The sequence below is a fragment of the Labrus bergylta genome, chromosome 5 (genome assembly GCF_963930695.1).
Source record: "Labrus bergylta chromosome 5, fLabBer1.1, whole genome shotgun sequence".
In the NCBI taxonomy this organism is placed as follows: domain Eukaryota; kingdom Metazoa; phylum Chordata; class Actinopteri; order Labriformes; family Labridae; genus Labrus; species Labrus bergylta.
The window spans coordinates 16,507,190-16,524,286 of record NC_089199.1 but is presented as its reverse complement, the minus strand read 5'-3'; the positions used below and the strand labels follow the sequence as shown (position 1 = coordinate 16,524,286).

The 17,097-nt window shown below is 42.0% G+C and overlaps 1 protein-coding gene across 4 annotated transcripts in view; it reads left to right on the top strand.

Moving 5' to 3' along the window:
• The window catches only part of ndrg3a (ndrg family member 3a), a 31,894-nt gene that overhangs the window by 8,613 nt on the left and 6,184 nt on the right, over positions 1–17,097 (top strand). For 3 of the 4 annotated variants that reach the window (XM_020633823.3, XM_020633822.3, XM_065955008.1), the window contains exons 2-5: positions 3,651–3,738; positions 6,679–6,711; positions 16,355–16,460; positions 16,578–16,698. In XM_020633823.3, coding sequence (XP_020489479.1) covers positions 3,682–3,738; positions 6,679–6,711; positions 16,355–16,460; positions 16,578–16,698 — 317 coding nt within the window. In that variant the 5' untranslated portion in view covers positions 3,651–3,681. Of the gene's footprint in view, positions 1–3,650; positions 3,739–6,678; positions 6,712–11,239; positions 11,620–16,354; positions 16,461–16,577; positions 16,699–17,097 lie in introns of those variants that run through there. The other variant, XM_020633824.3, reaches the window with a different exon arrangement.

Genomic DNA, 17,097 nt, shown 5'->3' with positions numbered 1-17,097 from the left:
TCTGCTTTATATCACCGTGCTTTGGCTCAGTGGTGTAGTCTGTCGTCTCTCTACGTGTTTTTGTAGATACATGTTTCGATGTCCTCGTTTTTGGGCGAGACACTTAACCCCTAATTGTTCCTGCTGCAGTGTCAGCGTGTGAATGTTTATGAATGGATTTAGTTAATATTGATGGACACTTTACATAGCCAACAGTGTGTGAATGTGTTAATGTGGTGTGAATGGGTAGGTGTGACCTGCATTGTTGTAAAAAGCAGTGTGAGTAGTCATAAGAAAAAAAAAGCGCGACACATATACAAGCTCAAATCCATTCACTGTTTGCCATGGAAATACAACCGAAGGCTGAGTCAGGCTCTCCAAAGACACCCAGAGGTGTCAGGTCAACACCGTGACATTCACTTCAGTCAGCCTAAAGCCAAAGAGGTCACACCCTGAGCATGGCCATGATATGCATGATGATGACATCGAGTTAACCTGAAGTTGCCATGGCAATATTGAGGAAAGAGGCCTAAATTAAAGGGGTTAGAGGGAGGGTCAACATCACGGCTGGGATCCCAGTCGTCCATCATCCAGCCTGGCATGCTTAGACTTCCTGACGGCCCACGGTGAGATGGAGATTGATAGACGAAGACATGGAGAGAGTGTGCATTGACTGGAGGAGGAGGATGAAGCTGTGGGAGGAGGCGGTGGGGATGTGTTCATCGATCAGTACACGTCGTCTGCTGACATGGCAGCTACAGGACTCCTTTATGTTGGCAGCGACACCATATTTCAACAGTAGGTGTTTTAGCACCATAATGCAATCCAGCCCCTGCAGCTTAGTGTTAAGGTAAAGGAGTGTCCTCCCTCTACTTCGAGACCGAGTGATCTGTGTGAGGTTTCAGCAGTGTTCGCCAACAAGAGAAGAGAAACAGAGTGATCCATTTATTAAACTGACAGACTTGTTGGTCTTTTATAAAGTGTGTCAGAATTGAAATCTCCCTAGTTTCCCAGAGACAGCACTGACACTAAGCTATACTGAAGGCTGACCTTTGTTGCCCAGATAAGGCCTCATGTGGTTTTTCCTCTGACACGATTTGTTTCTGCTGTCATTTGTTTCGCCCAGCACAGCCCCCTTGTCCCTCGCTGCATGACATGATATTTAATGCTGAGATGAGGCTCGGTTGGCGGCTACACGCCCCACAGAGAAATGGACCTGAAGAATAGATGAGGGAAATCATGTGCGTGTTAACGCTTGTGTTACTCGTCTGGAAGCGAGAGAGCTAAGTAAAACAGATTCTGTTATTGGAGACCATTTGGGAGAGCGTTCATGTTCAACTGACACTCCTGCTGTGGGGATAGAGCAACATATTATCATCAGCTCCGTCAATCCATCCCCCATCCTCATCCACATTGATGACATGGTGTGAATATGGGATCAAGCCCGCAGTCTACACAGACTGCAAATGGAATTTTCCTCCTGTCATCTGATTTTCTATTACAATTACACAAGGCTTTGCTGTCAAACATATAGCCAGCATTTCTCGTTTCACTCCCAATGATTGTCTGGGGAAATGCTGCTGAAGTGTTCTTCGTTTCTACCACTGTCTTTTCCCCTTGTCTTCTTGCCTCACATCTGTCCCTTGGGGATAGCCTAGTTTAGAATAAACACCAGCAACCAGCTTTGTCTCTATGGCAACAGCTGCTCATGCTGAATGATAGAGCAGGTATTGCGTAGGTAGGGATGGTAGTAGATGTTGCTACAAGGGAGCTGGTGCTCTTTCAGGGTATTAGATAGAAGGTTATGGGCATCTAAGATCTACGTCAGCCCTTAGGCGACAAATCTTACTCTAAGGTGGAAACCAAAGGAAGAAGCACAGGGAGATAAAGGGAGAAGAATGGTAGTTAGTTAGATGAATAGGTTAGATTACCCAGTAAAATGGGTCAATGGGGTTGGGCTATGAAAGGCCCCTCGTCAGTCTGTCAGTTGGTTTAAGCTCAACCTGACCCCGTCTACTTTAACACCTTGATTACCCGGCTAGCCGACTACAATTAATGCAGCTTTTGCCTCCCTCTCTTTCTGTGACAGCCTGAGGAAGTGTTGGATTGATCCGGCCAATACGGTCAAGCATGCAGAGTATTTGTTTTCTTTTTTCCCTCCTTGTTCACTTGTCTAAATATTATTCAGTTCCAGCACTGAGCCGGATTTGTCAGCAGGGATTTTGCCGGGCATGTTTTCACTCCCCATGCTGATGGCTTAGTACTTTCAACACTTGATGTTTTTGCATTTTTTTTCCTGACTGTTTTATGTAATTTAAGGATTGAGCTCAGTTGTTCCCATCTGCTTCCCTGCCTGTTTGCGAGCAAGATGCAATCCCTTGCCAAAGTAGGACGACCTTTGACCTTGTTCATGCGTCATTAGACAGCTGTCTGTGAGAACCTATGTCAGGCCATCAGAGGATGAAACTGGGGCGTAGATGGCCTAGCAGTTAGATTGCACCTAATGTTTGGAGGCTGTTGTCCTCCAAGAAGACAGACCAGGTTCAAATCCGACCTGTGGCGCCTTTCCAGCATATCTTTCCCCACTCTATTTCCTGATTTCCTACTCTGTCCACTGTCTTATCAAATAAAGGCATACAAGCCCAAACATATATCCTAACAACCTTCCTTGAAGGTTGTCTGATGCCACAATCTCAAGGTCGTTGCAAGCGGGATTGATTTTACTTGGAAAGTAGATGGTGGTGTTTTGACCAACTGCTTTTGTCCTTGTCTCTTGTTTTTTTTAGCATTCGGTGCATCTGTTAGTGACTTAATGCTATCTTTATGCTTGTGGTGCGGTGCAGGCAGGTTTTGGCTTTGTCTTCCAGTTGTAAGCATTGACCTAGAAGGGGCAGAGGCTCCATCTGCTGTTGTGTGCAACATGAGCCACTCTCGTTGGCAGAGCCAGGTAATTCAATACCACTTCCTGTCCTCACCTTGTGCAAACAGGCAAGGCCTGAGATGTACCATCTCAAGAAAAGAGTGGGGAGGGGAGGCATTTATTTCAGTAATTATGGAAAGGGATGAAGGGGTTGTTTGAAGGAGAAAACAAATAAGGTGGGCTCTACAAGGCCTTGTTAAACCTGTTCGGAATCCTTTTTGTGTTTGCACACCATCTGTGTGGACTAGAAGGTCACCTTTCACTGAGAAATGACAGAGAATATGACCTCTGTGCCCTTGCCCTTAGCTAGGTGGCCCTTGTATCGTCACATGCATCCAAATGTGAAGTCAAAAAGACAAGTTCCTTTAGGTGTGTGTGTGTGTGTGTGTGTGTGTGTGTGTGTGTGTGTGTGTGTGTGTGTGTGTGTGTGTGTGTGTGTGTGTGTGTGTGTGTGTGTGTGTGTGTGTGTGTGTGTGTGTGTGTGTGTGTGTGTGTGTGTGTGTGTGTGTGTGTGTGTGTGTGTGTGTGTGTGTGTGTGTGTGTGTGTGTGGGGGCAATTTATCCAATTTCTAACTTAAATAACCATAGGAAGAGCATCATAATTCATAGTATGTTCTTCTTCTTCATGGAATAAGCACAATTCTCTTTTTGCCAATGGTTTTGTTCATGCAATCCTCTTAAAAGCTACTGTTTTTCTTTTTTTACCTGCTGATGTATCTGTAAGCATTATGTTTTCTGTTTTTCTTCTCAGACAAAGTGGTTTACAGTGAAGAGACAGAAAGATGGATGAGCTGCAGGATGTACAGCTGACTGAGATCAAGCCGTTGCTGACTAATAAGGTAAGTTTAGAGAGGGACAGGACAATGCTGCCAGGACACAACTATACTGGAAACAACATAAAGAACCACTACAAAGCAAACATATTGTGCTCTCTTAACATGAACAAACAAGCACCCCATACGATCTCACCAGGCAATATATACGCTAATACACAAGGCATGCAGACTCTGCAGTCCCGTTCATCAAAGTGAATTATTCATATCTGCTTGACTGTTGAGAGGAAAAAGAAAACAGCGAGAGCAAGTCAAGGAAAAAAAAAAGGTTGTAGACGGAATGAGGCAAGATAGAAGAAGAAATGCTGGATTCATAGCTTTAAAAAATCCAGAGTCAGAAAAAAGAGTCAAGCAAGAACAAGAAGAGATCAAAGGAGACGCCGGAAGAAACTCATCTCTTTATTTTTTTTAAGAGCTTGAAAGAATCTAGCAAGTGAGAGGTAGCAAAAGCAGAACAAAGTGTAGAGTTGAAAAAAAAATCCAGGGGCAGATCAAAGCTCCTCTGCGTCTTCTGGCCTCCTCCTTCTACTCCTCTTCCTCACGCAGTCTCAAAAGCTGAAAAGATGATTATTATGACCATGTTCTATGGATACACAAGAGTGTTTGTTCCCCCTTAAAGGCAACTCTCAGAGAGTCAGTGCCTCAAACAAAGAGTGAGTAATGATGTATCAGCTCTGAGGGGGGTTGTGTCACCTCAAAAGTGGGTCAGAAGAATGAGATAGAACATACTGTTCATTGCTGTGTTACATTGATAATTTGTATTAGGTGACAGGGTAAGGAATATATTTCTTAAAATCATTGGATGCTGGAACTGACCTCTCATGCCACCTAGTGGCCAGCTCATTAAAAAGACAAACCTGGAGTCTTGAATCACCGGGAGATAATGATAATCTGAACAGTGATGGAGATCCTCATTTTGACTCTAATCATATTTGGAATAATAAAAGCATTTGATGATATCCATACAGACAATACATTTATAAAAAGGGCTTCTAAAAGCATGGAAGAACAATACAGAACAAAAGTAGCAAGGAAACCTTAAGAACATGCTTAATGGCTGACAACCAAAGTTCTCAACGCATGGGATTATGTTGGACTTTATATTTGAACATATATCAAAAGAAAAAGGGTCGAATTAAGTCTAGTTTCTCTTGTGCAATGGTTAATATAAGATCAACAACAAAACACAGCATACATTTTGCCTATAGAAAACCTTCCAAAAAAGGACTACATGTATATTAAACTGGAATAAATCTATAAATTCTTGAAGTGTGTCAGCTGGATTAGAACTATAGTATTAAATATTCATCAAAGGAATAGCGTGGGCTTCAGAGAGAAACATGCTTTCCTTTTGATTTGTGCTGCACAGTCTTTTGAGCATGAGAAGAATAGGAGAGCAGTATAGGCACCATCTGTCTCTACCCCCATATGCACCCTACTCGTCTGGCCTACAACTAAATCCCAGATGAATTTTTTTCTGTTGTTGCTGCCCACCCCCCATTTCACTGCCTGCATGTCCTGAAGCTTCCTGCTGTCGGGAAAAAAGAGAAAACACAAACTGGGAAAAAAAACGTACTGCAAAAAATCTGCACCTATAATGACTGATGTTATATCAGATATAAATAAATGTTGTTTTTAAATATTGAAAAGCACTTCACATACTATCTTTTCTGTAGCACTGAGTGATTAGGGTTGCACATTTCATTTCATTATCGTTGTCATCATAATATGAACATGCCCAAGAAGTAGGTCACACACTGCACATGCTGCCTTAATCACCATGAACAAGAAAACCATCTGTATGTACATCATACATCATCCTCAGAATGCAGTTGACCAGTCAGATTGAGCCCTACACACATGGGCCATCCGATTACAACATTTGGCCAATAAACTGAAATCCCAGCTTGCCTTTAGCTAATCTCGGATTATTTAATGTTATTTTAGTGTTGAATGTGAGGTTAGCTAGCCAATGGTCAGAGGATATAAAGGTGAGGAAAATGTTGTCGACAAAGTTCTTTTGGTGCTTACAAACACAGGTACTGTCTGAAACATACACAACAGTACATGAGAACTTCAACTTTCTAGCTATTATTCCTTATTCTTTGAGTATTGCACGTTGTGTCATGAATGAAATAGTAAACTATATTATCACTTATCATAGATTATCCTCAAATTGTGCAGACCTGGTGTTAATGATGTTTTTACATTAAGGACTCAGTTTGTTTCCTAAGAAGTAAGGTTTTTGTGTCATAACTAGCTATAATTATAGAATAGACCAAACGTTAAATAAGAAGACAGCCATTGCTCTTTTGTATAATATAAATTTGAATTAACATTTCCAATTAAATGTACGAGTAAAACTGAACTGGTGAGGAGCATTTAGAAAACTTGACACAACAAGATTTGATCTTTTCCTTCACACAGGTATACTGGTGAGTAGGGATGCACCGATCGTGAAAACTAGGGCCAATATCGATACATATGTTTAACATTACAATTTATCTGATGTTTGTTTCATTGCTTCATTTGGTGTAAGACTCCCACAATGCTGACATTTTCTCTCATGTTTGACAATGGAAACATTTTGCCCAGCAGTCATCTGCCCAATAAAAAACCTCTTCTCTGAACCAGTAGTTAAGTGTTCTAGATGCCAGCATTGAATTTAAACATCATAACAGACAAACATCGGCTACTAACAACAGATCATGCCACATCGGCTGATACTGATGTTAAACCGATGCATGGTTACATCCCTACTTGTGAGCAATATGTACTATATGTGGAATAATAATAATAATAAAACCAACACGTTGTGCAGCACATGCCTTTCCATCCAGCTTTAAGTATACAACTACATAAGAACTATATTTGGCCTCAAATGCATTATATGGCCCAATTCAGCGTTTTGTATATTTAAACTGTTCTCTTTTACTTTTTTTACAGAATGCTAGAAACTTCCAAGATTTCGACTGCCAGGTGAGTTCTACTCTGCTACACTTAACACTGTGGTGCCATGGTCAGAGTATTGTATGTTGGAGTAGAAGCAGACTGGGGTATTGGGACATGGCCTCATTCTCACATCCCTACAACTAAACCCATTCATTTGTTTGCCCTATATCAAAGGCAACATCCACAAACCACATTTTAATTCATGTAGGATTTATTGTAGGTAAATCAATAAGGCCAATTGCTACACACATACTTAATTTTCTGGGGGACAGCCTTTGAATGTGCTTGGCATACACAGTCTTTTTCAGGCCAGCTTTTTCTCCAAGTTTGTCCTTTGCAGTGTGTCTGTAGAAGGAAGAGCCAAGGTCTGTTTAAAACTGTCTAAGATGAAAATGTTGAATTGTTTTTTTGCTCAGGTCATTGTACTTATGAGCGGCTGAATGATTGAGAGACTGACTGAGCTTGCAGCACTACACCATTTGATCATACGACAGTACAGTGCTGAGGAGTGTGAGTTGAGAGGGGTTACACATTTGTTAGAAACACGTACTGTCTTCTTTGTTTTGTTACGGTTAACTAGCAGCTTAATTACTATTGATTACTTCATCGCTTCTCTATAGATACTGTACTATGGATAATTTGCAGGTATAGGAACAGCTATTTATGTGTGCTAATGGCCACGTAGTGATGAACAGTTCTCGCCCAAGCCTGAAGTCATACATTTAACTGCAGACTTCTCCCTTTGTCTCTCTTCTACTGCCAACCCTTTCCCTTTGACTACCACCTGCTTCCTCAGGTTCTATCAGGTGTTTTTGATACAGGTGTGTATTTAAATTGTGGTTTGTTTTGAGGTTTTTCTTTATTCGCTGTGATGAATTTAGTCTTCCCGCAGTAAAATTGTGTTTGAGTGCTTGCTTTGCCACGGGAAGATTCCGCATCATAGTCGGGTCATTTTGTGTGATAATTTAATAATAATAATAATCATTAAAGAATAAAGGGCTATTGTGCTTGAGCAGGCGCTGTTCCAGATTTCAGTCTTTGATGGTGTCTGCCCTCTGCAGCTGTGCTGTGCAATTAGCATTTTCTTGCAAGGATCTTTCTCACTTGAGAAGGGGCTTCCTACAGACAAGCACTCTGCTGAGTTTCATGAGCCCCATTGCTGCAAAGGGTTAAACATTTCATCCCTCTCTCACTTTCTGCAGTCACGCCTTCTCCCAACATCCCACCCGAGCTAAATATAGCTGCTGCAGGCAGGGGAGGAGAGTAAAGCATGTTAGCTTGGGCAAGCATGCTACATGCTCCCAAGCGTCCTTTCCAGCCTGCATCTTGTTGCATTAATACATTAACATTTATAAACCTGTATGCATTTAGTTCATATTTTCATTGACCTTTTTTCCTCTCATCCCCTAGGGATTTGAGTACTTCTTGTGGTTTTTCTTTGAAAAGACGGGGTTTTTTTTGCCAATCTTAGTGGTATTGAAGCTGATTTGAACAGATTTGACCTTATTTATTGGCAGCCATTTTGACCTTACAGTCTAACTTTTTGAACTCTATTTGGACGTTTTCCATAAAACCAGTGCCCTTCAACAATAAAGTGAGAACTTTCAATCGATTTTGAGCACATCAAAGTGGGAAAAGAACCAACTGACAGTAGAAATGTAATGTCATTCTGAATTCCCCTGCTGCCCCTTGGATTCAGTGTCCTTGTGATGTAAATGCTGTTTCAGTGTTGTGCTCTAAAGCTCTGCTGAGACTCCTGAATATGACAGCAGTAGTTCATATTTTGTAAGTGTAACTGTCTTGTGTAAAAGTAGCCAAGAATGTGGTGACGTTTTTCCTGAATTTATGCTCTTGGGTTCGTAGAAAATAAATGTTTAGTGTGTTTTTGTTTAACAAGCCATTTGGGCAGAAATGTGAGTAAGTTGGCTTACATGAGTTTAAGCAAGTAGCTCCTAGGCAAATTGTGATAGTAAGCTATTGTGGCACAAATAGGCTTTACATTGAAGTGTGAACTGGTGTCTTCTGCAGATTTTTCCTCTGTGGGGAATGAATATAAAATAGCGGCCATTTGTTGCTTATTCATTCTTTTTGTTTGTAAGTGAAGGACACCATGCTTGTTGAAATGAGATTCATACTTTCATTGCACCATATACTGCTGTTAGATAGTTTGATACTGCACTACAAATGAAGACCACATTGCAGCACAAGCCAGCATTAGCAGCAGACTTCCTATGAATACAGTCTGTGAGTGGGGGAGGGGTCCTCACTGCTGCACCATCACTCTGAGCAGCCAATGTGACATTCCGGCAGCTGGAGGACAAATCCAGCTGCTCCCCTTCTTATTTCCCTGCTACCAAAGCTCCCACTGCAGGCGGTACAGAGGTACTGCAGCAGTCACGTCATGCACCAGCCACCAGCAGAGCGGTGTGGATGGTGGTCCTGAGGCCGGGTGGGGAGAAGAAAACCGAGATAGAGTGGTGGTGCATTCTTGTTTCCCTTATGATGGCCTACTTATACCTCTGTGGAGCTAGGATAGGAGGAAGGCGTGAGTCAGCCTCCTCCACCCATGAGACCTGCTGTGCATACTTAAGAACACTGAGTTACTTTATGGGCATGGAAAGAGCTGACTATACATTTTAAAAATAGAACATCTTAGTGTTGGTAGCTTTTGCTGTAGAGAGCAGAAGAAAAATATTGTATCCATGTAGGTCAGCTGCACGAGGTGTTTGGTGTATTTTTTTTGTGCGCTTATTGTTTCTGTTATTGAATTATTTATTTTTTTATAGTTTTTATACAGTTTTCTCAATATTGTCCGTTCATCTTTTCTTAAAAGGTTTAACATCACATTGGTAATTTGCAGTTTTGATACAATATTCTCTCTGACCTTGTTCCATGGTTAGCAAAAGGCGAGTAAAACCTGCCTTAAATATACTTCAGACACATTGCTGGCAGTTATGTCTTTGGCTATTTAAATCCTCACTTTCTCATTAAGTACAGCAGAGGGCGCCATACACCTGTTTAATGTGTGGCTGCAGGGCGATGTTTTCTGTGATGTGTTTTAGCGCACTGTGCTTTCCTTGTCATTGATTATCTGTTCTGAATGTCACAAAAAGTGTCTTCAGTGTCACACAGTGTTTTGAAGATTTTGCTTGTAATTAATACCATCTCAGAAAGGGGAAAACAAAAAAACATGTCATGTAGTTTATTTTAAAATGTAATACAAAATGTTATCTTGGGCTGTACATTTTTAACAACTTTAGACATGTAAAATTCAAACCTTGGGTTGTGTCTGTGTTATTGCAGGCTTTTCATTTCACTTAGCGGAGCAATAAGAAATTCACTGTGTTCCCGTATGAATCCTCAGACTGCAGAATGCTGCTGAGGTACACAATGACTCACAGTATGGCTCACAGAGACACCTGCTCTATTGAAAATGATGTGTTCAGTCACGATACAAATAATGTCCACTATAACCTAGCATGAATGACTGAACATTAGTGTGTACCATGCTATTAGTCCTGTTCTCACCACAAGTTGGCTTAAATTGAATTTTTTAACTCTCTTGTTGTACCATACCGTACAGATTATAGGTTATGTCTGCATTATGTTTTTTATATATATATTTTTTTTAAGTGTTATATCTCTATACAATGTGTACACACTACATGTGTGTCAGTGGTAGAGAAGAAACAGCAGTTATCAACCAAACATGCTGCCACATTGACTAGCCAATGAAGTAACCCTTCTCTTTTTAATCCCCCTCTCTGTACTGTTTGCACCAATTCCATTGGCTGCAAAGAGCAGCTTTCTCTATAGGCGTGTCACTTTACACTGCTATGACTGAGGAGAGTAGAAAGGAGAAATCAATAAACTTCATGGATCATATAACTCTAAAGCACATTTAGAGGAAATGGATCTTCTCGTGTATGGTTGTGAATGGGGACTCAAAATAGCAGATAGTTGTGGGTTCATTGAACAGAGTCAGGGTTATCAGGGTTAGAAACATCAGTGATGAAATGAATGCTTGAAAGCAGATTTCTATTTTTAAGTGATATTGCAGTATGAATGAGTTGTTAATGTGTTAACCATTAAAGCTAGTCCGGATGTTTGACTCAGTCTTCAACTGGATGGCTTTAAGAAAGTCTTTTTATATATATTCAAGAGGAGACAATGCTTATTTGGATGCTGAATTGGATCACATTCTGAAGTGAATAAGGGGAGATTTTTGATAAATATCAGTGATAAGCAGCCATTTTGCTGATGCAGAACACAGAGCTGTTAAAGTCAGTCTCCTCAGCTCTCCTCTCCTCTAACTTTATCAGTATCACCGTGTGACGTCAGCAGCCTGCCATTTTTCCAGGTCTGCCTCAGCATCCTTTGCACCCCATCACCCCTCTTCCACACAACCCATCCCTTCCTCACTCCCGCTACCCCCCTCCTTTTCCCTCTTCCTCTGCAAGCCCCACCCTCTGCTTCTACCCACCTGACCCTCTGCGATCCAATTAGAGCAGCGGTGACTGGATGTATGGACGCGCTGTGACTACCAAGCACAAACTGCAGTCTCACTCTCCTCCCCCTCTGTCTCTTATCCTGCTCTATTTCCCACCTCTTGTCTCTTGTCTCTCTCTTATTCTCTCTGCATTTTATCCACCCCTCCTCCTCTGCTTTCATTCAGATAATTTTCCCATCTCCTGCTCACTCCCTCTGCTGTGTCTTTCTCCTCCCTCTCCTCTTCTCCGTTGTTGCTGCTGCTCTAGCTGCCTCACCCTACATCCCTCCCTTCCTACCAACGCTCCCCCCTCCTCCTCCTTTTGGAGATCTTCAAATCCGACCAGCACACACTTGCTCATAGCATAACACACTCCTCTCCTGCGTGGGAAAAACATGTCAGCTATTCTGGACCTGGACCAGATTGCATGCTCTGGGAATGGAGTGGTGAGTGACAAATGTGTGTTGCCTGCCTTGACACACCTTGCTGGGTCCTTGCAGCAGGGGGTTCTGGTTAGGGGGGAGGTTGCTGTGCGGTTCCCCAAAGACAGGGCGACAGCAGCTGGCTCTAGGAAGGGTAAAGCTGGTGGGGGTTTGTTCCTGGATAGCATGTCACCACCTTTAGCAAACGACTGAGAGACTCTGGCTTTTTTTTCTCTCTGCAGCTGCTGGTTTGGGGTGGACATTTGTTCAGTGTGTGTGTGTGTCTGTGTGTGTGTGTGTGTGTGTGTGTGTGTGTGTGTGTGTGGCTACAGGTCATGCAGTGCCTATGTGCAGTTCACACAGCCTTCTCATGCTCAGGGTTCCGTTGTCCGTAAAATGTTGTGATGTGAAAAATGCATTTGTATTTTGTATTGTGTTGTGTGCCTGTCAGTATGTGTGTGTCCATAAGTAGGATGATTGGTATTTGTGTGTTTCGGATTGCATGTTTCTGCATCTCTCAGTGAGTATTTTTGTGTCAACCCATATCTGCAGAGATGCGTGTGTTCCTGGTGAACTGCTCTATCTCTAACTGGTGCATAGTGCATTGTGTTACTTACAATTCAGTTCATAGTCAGGGAGGTCACTCACCCCCACACACTCTAGCAACAACACACCAAATCCACTGTAGCGGCTCCTTCCCTCCCCTGCAGAGACCTTGAGTTTGTATTTTGAGCACCCTGCTTTGATGACACACATGCACTGTGCTGCAGGTGGGGAGGGCTGTGTTTGTGTGAAAAAAGGGCAGGGTGGCACCTGAGATGATACCACTGAACACATGGATGTGTGTATGAGTACTATGTATGCATATGTTTAACTGTGTACACTGAAGTCATTTAGAGAAGGCTCGGTGTTTCTGCCCTGTAATGCTGCTCTGAGAAATGATTGATGCCGTTCCTGGCAGGGCGGGGAAACACAGAGGGGAGGGGGGAGGGATTGATAAGAGAGTAATTGCAGGAATATGAACAGCATGACTTACTGCTCACCCATGCCTCCTGAAGCGCCTCTTCTCAAAACACAAACCCCATCTCTGTATTCCTGTCCCACACACACCCGCAACACATAATCTTTGTCCAACCACTGGCCCCCAGGAATATATTAGATGGAGAAAAGGGCTGCTGCCATTGCAGTGTTCCCCTTTTGCTCCCCATAGAGATGTTCTGGCTTGCAGCCCCAGCCCATGTCTGTTTTCCCAAGAAAACTGACATTCACACAATGAGTATAAATTTATACGAATGAGTATAAATTGAGCATATATATATATATATATATATGCTCAATTTATACTCATTCGTGTGTGAAAGAAAACTGCAAGAGGCGGAGCTCCAAGATCAATATAGTTTTAAACCTTGCCAAGAGCCAAATGGATAGATAAAAGGTCCTCTCCTTCACTGCCTTTCCACAGCCATTTTCTCCATTATGTTCCATCCGTGTCTGTACCAGGACATGGCTGGAAAGACATGATAAATTTAGGCGCTGCACCCCCTTCTGTTTTAAGGCACAGCCTTCTGTTAGTCATACAGGACTCCCCTAGTCATTGCTATCTTTTCTCCTGTCTCCGTCACTCTGTTCTTGTTGTTTTCACACTCTATTTCATCCCATCCACTTCCAGACTCTTTCTGTCTGTCTCTGTTATCTATCTCATCTTCATTCTGTTTTCCCATTATGTTCCCATTGCCATTTTGTGTGTGTGTGTGTGTGTGTGTGTGTGTGTGTGTGTGTGTGTGTGTGTGTGTGTGTGTGTGTGTGTGTGTGTGTGTGTGTGTGTGTGTGTGTGTGTGTGTGTGTGTGTGTGTGTGTGTGTGTGTGTGTGTGTGTGTGTGTGCTCATGCTCCATGGGCATTGCACCCACATGACGGACGTGAACAAGTGTGTTTCCTAGTTCTTGGAGCAAAGTATTTCCTACACCGAGTGTCCTTGACTCTGTCCTTGTCTAAAAACGAATATTATGCAGCAATACAGCCATGAAGAGTTTCCTGTTTGTCCATAACAGGTTGTTCTGCCGCCCAGCACCAGGCGAAGGTTGCAGGATCATTATCTGTAGAAAGGCATGTGATGAGTGCAGGGCTACTTGTCAACAGGAGTCTTTCTTCAAGGTTTATTCCATCTCAGGAAAGGAGGTTATAGTTACTATCAGTATCTTGTAGCACACAGTCATTCAGGGTGGCGTTGTGTTGCTTTGTTTGCGACAGGCTCATCGTTGTACCCACTCCAACACAAAACAAAGTTATCTCATTCCATTTTCTGGCACATTTCTTGTGCAGCTGTGTCCATTACTGATTTTAGATGAAAATAACTGCAGCGTTGTCCTTGAGAATTAACCTTCATCTCCTCTACAAAGATTGTGAAACGTTTCCATCAGCCACATGCCTGCAGTGGGAGCTCAGGAGGGGAAACAGCAGCATGAGCAGTCAGAGTCGCACTACCTCCGTGTCTGTCAGCCATAACCTGTGTGTCTCGTACGCCCAGGCTCAGTCTTTTTATTATTGATGACCAGTGGGCCTTGAGACCTGGCGAGTGCTGTGCCCCGCCCGCTGCTCCTGCTCAGAGCAGTCCACACACATACACACACACATACTAATACACGCACACACATGTAGCTTTGTCATGAACACCCTTGCATGCTGCACCATGTCATGCTGACCTTGAGAGGTGCTTGTGTTGTGTTTGTTTTTGTATACTAATCAAAAGGATGTTCTGATTCTGAGAAAAGTCTAGAAATTATATTTGTCACTTCCTGTATATTTTATTACTCTCAGTTATGTCACTTCCTACACTTTTCCAAATCACATTTTTCCCATTTGTGACTTGATTGTTTTGCTGTTTTAAAGCGGACACAGTTAAGTCAAGAGGGGACATCTGAAATGTCCCAGTAAGCTGTTCAGCGTTTTTCATATAGAAGCAGTTTGAACTACTATTGTAGGGTATCGTCATGGCAATAGAGAAAGATTTTCATAAGAGAGCCTCAGAACGAATGAGGCTTGAGTGAGTGCTTAGAATTTAAATGGGCCTTTCTGCGATACATTCTGTTTTGCCGAGTCATACTTGTGAATTTGCTGTGAGATCCAGACTGTTAGATTAAAAGACAATTGTCCTGATTGAAAAGCTTGTTTCTAAGACAGCCCATTCATTGCTTTGTATGTGAGAGGGGTCAGTGAAGCAGATCTTTATGCCTCGCATCCTTAATCTAGGATAGACACCACAAATGTTATGTTAGGTAAATGGTTGTTAACCTTCAGTTTATTTGTTAATACTTGTACCTGTATACTTTTTTTTTTTTTACCTATTTTTGCTGCTAGTTCTTATCTTTGTTTCAGCTTAAATTTGGAGTATATTTCATTGACACTTTATTTTGTCTGTATTCACTTAGTCTCTCAGTATACACAAATTGCACCATTTAGCTGAAACAGTTACATGTTTCTAGCTGTTTTGGGGAAACACATGGATAATCTCCTGCTTTGTGCTTAGTCCACTTATGTTTAATCAAAGAGGAAAAGGCCACACGTAATACATTTTCCCCTGCTTAATTTTGCACAGCTTGAGATTTATTGTCAAAATATTTAATAAATGAAACAATGCTAATATCTTTGTACCCACAGCTTGATGCTCTGTAGCTTATGTCTCTGCATTGATGTCGAAAATGTTTCCAAGTACTTGACAGAGCCTCACCATTACTTTTGATAACATTAAGTTTGCTAAAGTTAAGTTGAACATAATTGAAGTTTTATAGTGTGAAACAGCAACTGCACATTGATGGACGTTACTGAGTGTGCTCAAGGATGCAAGTCCCTGGTTTTATGTCTTTGCTAGTTCAACCAGATTAAAGTAACAAATGACAATGATAAGGTTTGTGGCAATTAAGAAATGAGTCACCCATATGCCACTGTATGGCTCCTCCATGGTTTTTCTGTATGTTTGGCCCAATCACAATCTCACAAAATAGGAGGCCTGCCCCCCTTTGATGTGCTTGAGGGCTCAGGCCTGTCCCAGTTTCAAATCATGAAGTACATAAGGGCCCTAAAGCGGCCTTTTTAATGCAAAGTCATGCCCTTGCTATGAAATGCATTAAATATGCTTGTCCTGCCCAACACTTACTGACCAAGAACCAAATTTAGACCATGTTGGGAAGAAATCTGCAAGAGAAAGTTAAGTTGTAAGTAAGAACATCTACGTAGTCCAGTTTTTTCATATCATCATCATTTTCTTGGCTTCTAGTAGTTAATCTAAAATATATAACCGCTTTAATAATATCACAACCACAACCACACTCTGTAACCACAAATACAGGACAGTGTTTTTTTCCCTATTGGTGATGCATTATTTACCGGACACTTGTGATGTCATGTTTGTGAGATTCAAGCTTCCCCCATTAACACACAAACATTAAGCACTACAGGCCTTTTGTGAATTTATACCATAAGGGTTTAGTGTTAGGTCTTTGGGTGGAGACTGGGGTTTGGCCAATGCGAGTGTTTTTTTAATGATATTGGTGTTATCAGGATTTAGCTACAGCACAAAGACAGAAACGTTGCCATTATTATCATTGGAATGTAACAGTATGAGCCATGCCACTCAAACAAATCCAGTGTGACATAAAAAAAGAGATATACTGTATAATGACTTTTGTTTAACCCTTTCTCTTCCATGACTCTTGTATTTTTACATCACTTTTAAAGGTTACTTTTTTTCTCTGTTGCTGCAGGAGCATGACATTGAGACCCCCCACGGCGTCCTCCATGTGACTATGCGAGGTGTTCCCAAGGGCAACAGGCCTGTCATCCTCACCTATCATGACATCGGACTCAACCGTGAGTCAGCTAAAAATAAATATTCACAGTATTCCTGCGCCTAACATTTACACCCTGTAAAGCTGTCACTCCTGAACCTTCATATTATTGGTGTATCCTCTATTTTTACCTTTCCAGACAAGTCGTGCTTCAACACCCTGTTCAACTATGAGGACATGCAGGAGATTACGCAGCACTTCGCCGTAGTCCACGTGGACGCGCCTGGCCAGCAGGAGGGCGCACCTCCATTTCCCAGCAGGTGAGCGTTATACTGGTTTCACACATAGTAATAAATGAAAACACATTTTATTCATTGCTGATGGAGGAGCTACGTTAAATTATTTTATCTTGACTGAAGTACACTGTTAGTTAATTTTCTAATCAGACTACATTTATTCTGAGCAACAAGGACAGGTGGTGGTTCTATCCCAGCTCCTGCAGTTCATGTGTCGAAGTGTCCTTGTACAAGACACTAAACCCCAAATTGCATAGCCAGCAGCGTGTGAATGGGAATCGTTTATACTGACGGTCCCTGTACATAGCATCATGCTATCATTGTATGAATATGTGAATGTGATGTGTAGTGTAAAAGCGCTTTCAGAGGTCAGAAGACAAGAAAGTACATAAGTACAGTCCATTTATTATTCTGCCAGCTTTA